This window comes from Salmo salar, unplaced genomic scaffold (assembly GCF_905237065.1).
Source record: "Salmo salar unplaced genomic scaffold, Ssal_v3.1, whole genome shotgun sequence".
In the NCBI taxonomy this organism is placed as follows: domain Eukaryota; kingdom Metazoa; phylum Chordata; class Actinopteri; order Salmoniformes; family Salmonidae; genus Salmo; species Salmo salar.
This window is the reverse complement of record NW_025550950.1, coordinates 115,696-119,315: the sequence shown is the minus strand read 5'-3', so window position 1 is coordinate 119,315 and position 3,620 is coordinate 115,696. Positions and strand designations below refer to the sequence as shown.

The window sequence follows — 3,620 nt, the reverse complement described above, 5'->3', positions numbered from 1 at the left end:
CATTCAGAAACAAATGGTCTGTTAGGAAGAGAGTTAATAATTCATATTAACAGTATGATAAGGTTGTATCATGTATCAATTGTTTTTAGTGATGCAGGTTGATGTTATTGAGAGATTATCTTTATTCTAGTTTATAATATCTCACCATCAGACTAACTGATGTGCCATGACAACTTGTTTAGCAACAGCAAATGAAGAAAACAAACTATTCAGAGTATGTCATTTATCTTTAATTTGAAAAGCAGGATCAGCAACATCACACAGTTTCATCACAAGTTTACCTAATGTTAGTTAACCTGAAAGGTTAGCCTACCTAAACAGTAGCTAGCTAACAGCAGATCATGACTTAGTATAAAAGTCTGCATTGAACTTCAAAGGCAGTTTTTTCGGTAGCTACATGTTTGCTGTTTGCTGTCTCTTGTAAATTCCTCTGTCATTATTTCTAACTGTTAGATATGGCTTGTTAGCTAATCATTAGATAGGTAGAAAGATGTTTTGTGAATACATGTTTTATTTGTCATGTTGGTGAGCTGCAGTGAGTGACAGATCTTGGTTTGAGTATTGAAGTGTAGACTGTTGACCCCTGGAGGTGGGAGTTGAAGTGGCTGGGTCATTTCCTAGCCTACATTCTTCTGGAACAGATAGATACAAACTTCCACTCACAGGGCACATCAAACCAGAGCTTCTCACTTGCAGCGTTCATCTGCAGACAGTCCTCTCCTTCTCCAGCGTTATTGGGCTCACCAGTGTTCCAGTGAGTGTAGTCAAATCTGGTCCCATCTGACCACATCCATAAGCCCTCCTTGACTGCATCAAAACCTCCAACCCAGGTGTCAGGTAGGTGGCCATTGGTGTCCTTTGTCAGTGCTTGCATGAACTGGTACTCTAAAAGGTTATGCACGGATGCTAGGTTTCCACCAAGTGCCAAACAGTTTTGCTCTGAATCTGCCCATGACTGTGGAATGCTGACAAACTTGAAACAGCGTGATCCATATGGGTGCCAGTCTGAGGGACATGAACTTTCCTTTGTCCCCTCCTGCACTGCTGCTACCTGAGCCTCAACAGGAGGAGTCTGTTCCACCTCAGTCTTCAGTAAGGGTTCTAAACCAAGGAGCAGGGTCAGGTTGGCATCGCCCAGTGCAATGGCAGCACTCAGAAGCAGAAGGATGGCCAACTTCTCCATAGTAATCTTTTCCTGTCAGAGAAGGAATCACAGGTGGTAGTCTGTAGGTTCTGTTCAGCTTGAGATAGAGGAACACTTTTATACGTGCAGGTCACCAAGCCACAAGGACGAAGTACAAAAACATATATTTACACTGATTCCAACGTACCAAAAAAACATGTTGACAGTGATTCCACATCCTATTGGGAAATGTATCCTAATCATTGTGGCAAATATACACTGAGTGTACAAAACATTAAGGTCACCTGCTCTTTCCATGACCTAGACTGACCAGGTGAATCCAGTTTAATCAGTGTAGATAAAGGGGAGGAGACAGAGCCTTGAGACAACTGAGAGATGGATTGTGTGTGTGCCATTCAGAGGGTGAAGACAATAGATTTAAGTGCCTTTGAACGGGGTATGATAGGTGCCAGATGCACCTGTTCGTGTCAAGAACTGCAACGCTGCTGGGTTTTCACGCTCAACAGTTTCTGGTGTGTACAAAACATTAAGAACACCTTCCTAATATTGAGCTGAAGCTCCTCCCACCGAATACGAAGAATCACCATGATAATAAGGTTGTCTAGGCAACAACAAAAACCTCTAAGCAGCAAAAACTACAATAAATAAATACAGATGAATGAAACTGAAAAAAGCATTTAAACCCGGCCGGGCCCCCAAGAAAGAATTCAAATGTGAAAGATTAGCAGTAGAAGTTGGAAGTTTACTACATACACCTTAGCCAAATAAATTTAAACAAAGTTTTTAACAATTCCTGACATTTAATCCAAGTAAAAATGCCCTGTTTTAGGTCAGCTAGGATCACCACTTTATTTTAAGTATGTGAAATGTCAGAATAATAGTAGAGAGAATGATTTAGACAGGGCATAGACAGGGCTCTAGATGAACATAGACAGGGCTCTAACTCCTCTAGCTCCACAATGAAATAGGGTGCAGGCCAGGCAGCAGGCTGTTAGCCAGCCTGCCAGCTTAGTGGAGTCTGCCACTAGCACAGTCAGTGTAGTCAGCTCAGCTATCCCCATTGAGACCGTGTCTGTGCCCCGACCTAGGTTGGGCAAAATTAAAGATGGTGGTGTTCGACTTAGCAATCTCACTAGTATAAAGACCTCCTCCATCCATGCCATTACTGAAAGAGATTGGGATACCTCACATTTCAAAATAGGACTACTTAATGTTAGATTCCTCACTTCAAAGGCAATTATAGTCAATGAACTAATTACTGATCATAATCTTGATGTGATTGGCCTGACTGAAACATGGCTTAAGCCTGATGAATTTACTGTGTTAAATGAGGCCTCACCCCCTTGGTTACACTAGTGACCATATCCCCCACGCATCCCGCAAAGGCGGAGGTGTTGCTAACATTTACGATAGCAAATTTCAATTTACAAAAAAAACAACGACGTTTTCATCTTTTGTGCTTCTAGTCATGAAATCTATGCAGCCTACTCAATCACTTTTTATAGCTACTGTTTACAGGCCTCCTGGGCCATATGCAGCATTCCTCACTGAGTTCCCTGAATTCCTATCGGATCTTGTAGTCATCGCAGGTAATATTCAAATTTTTGGTGACTTTAATATTCACATGGAAAATTCCACAGACCCACTCCAAAAGGCCTTCGGAGCCATCATCGACTCAGTGGGTTTTGTCCAACATGTCTCTGGACTTACTCACTGCCACAGTCATACTCTGGACTTAGTTTTGTCCCATGGAATATATGTTGTGGATCTTAATGTTTTTCCTCATAATCCTGGACTATCGGACCACCATTTTATTACGTTTGCAATCGCAACAAATAATCTGCTCAAACCCCAACCAAGAAGCATTAAAAGTCGTGCTATAAATTCTCAGACAACCCAAAGATTCCTTGATGCCATTCCAGACTCCTTTTGCCTGCCCAAGGACTTCAGAGGACAAAAATCAGTTAACCACCTAACCGAGGATGTCAATTTAACCTTGCGCAATACCCTAGATGCAGTTTCACCCCTAAAAACTAAAAACATTTGTCATAAGAAACTAGCTCCCTGGTATACAGAAAATACACAAGCTCTGAAGCAAGCTTAGAGAAAATTGGAACGGAAATGGCGCCACACCAAACTGGAAGTCTTCCGACTAGCTTGGAAAGACAGTACCGTGCAGTATCGAAGAGCCCTCACTGCTGCTCGATCATCCTATTTTTCCAACTTAATTGAGGAAAATAAGAACAATCCGAAATTTATTTTTGATACTGTCGCAAAGCTAACTAAAAAGCAGCATTCCCCAAGCGAGGATGGCTTTCTCTTCAGCAGTAATGAATTCATGAACTTCTTTAACCTCTATGGGCTAGGTGGGACGCTAGCGTGCCACCCGTGGTGCACTCCATCAACAGCAGGTGCATTTCAAGAGCGGCAAATTTGAATCCAAATAAATGTCAAAATTCAAATTTTTCAAAAATAC

At 41.8% G+C, this 3,620-nt stretch overlaps 1 protein-coding gene across 1 annotated transcript; it reads right to left on the bottom strand.

Moving 5' to 3' along the window:
* Positions 1-208: 208 nt before the first annotated feature.
* Positions 209-1,252, bottom strand: LOC106592240 (ladderlectin-like). The gene has a single exon (XM_014183561.2). The coding sequence runs from the start codon at positions 1,181-1,183 to the stop codon at positions 623-625; it is 561 nt and encodes a 186-aa protein (XP_014039036.2). The 5' UTR covers positions 1,184-1,252; the 3' UTR covers positions 209-622.
* Positions 1,253-3,620: the final 2,368 nt, after the last annotated feature.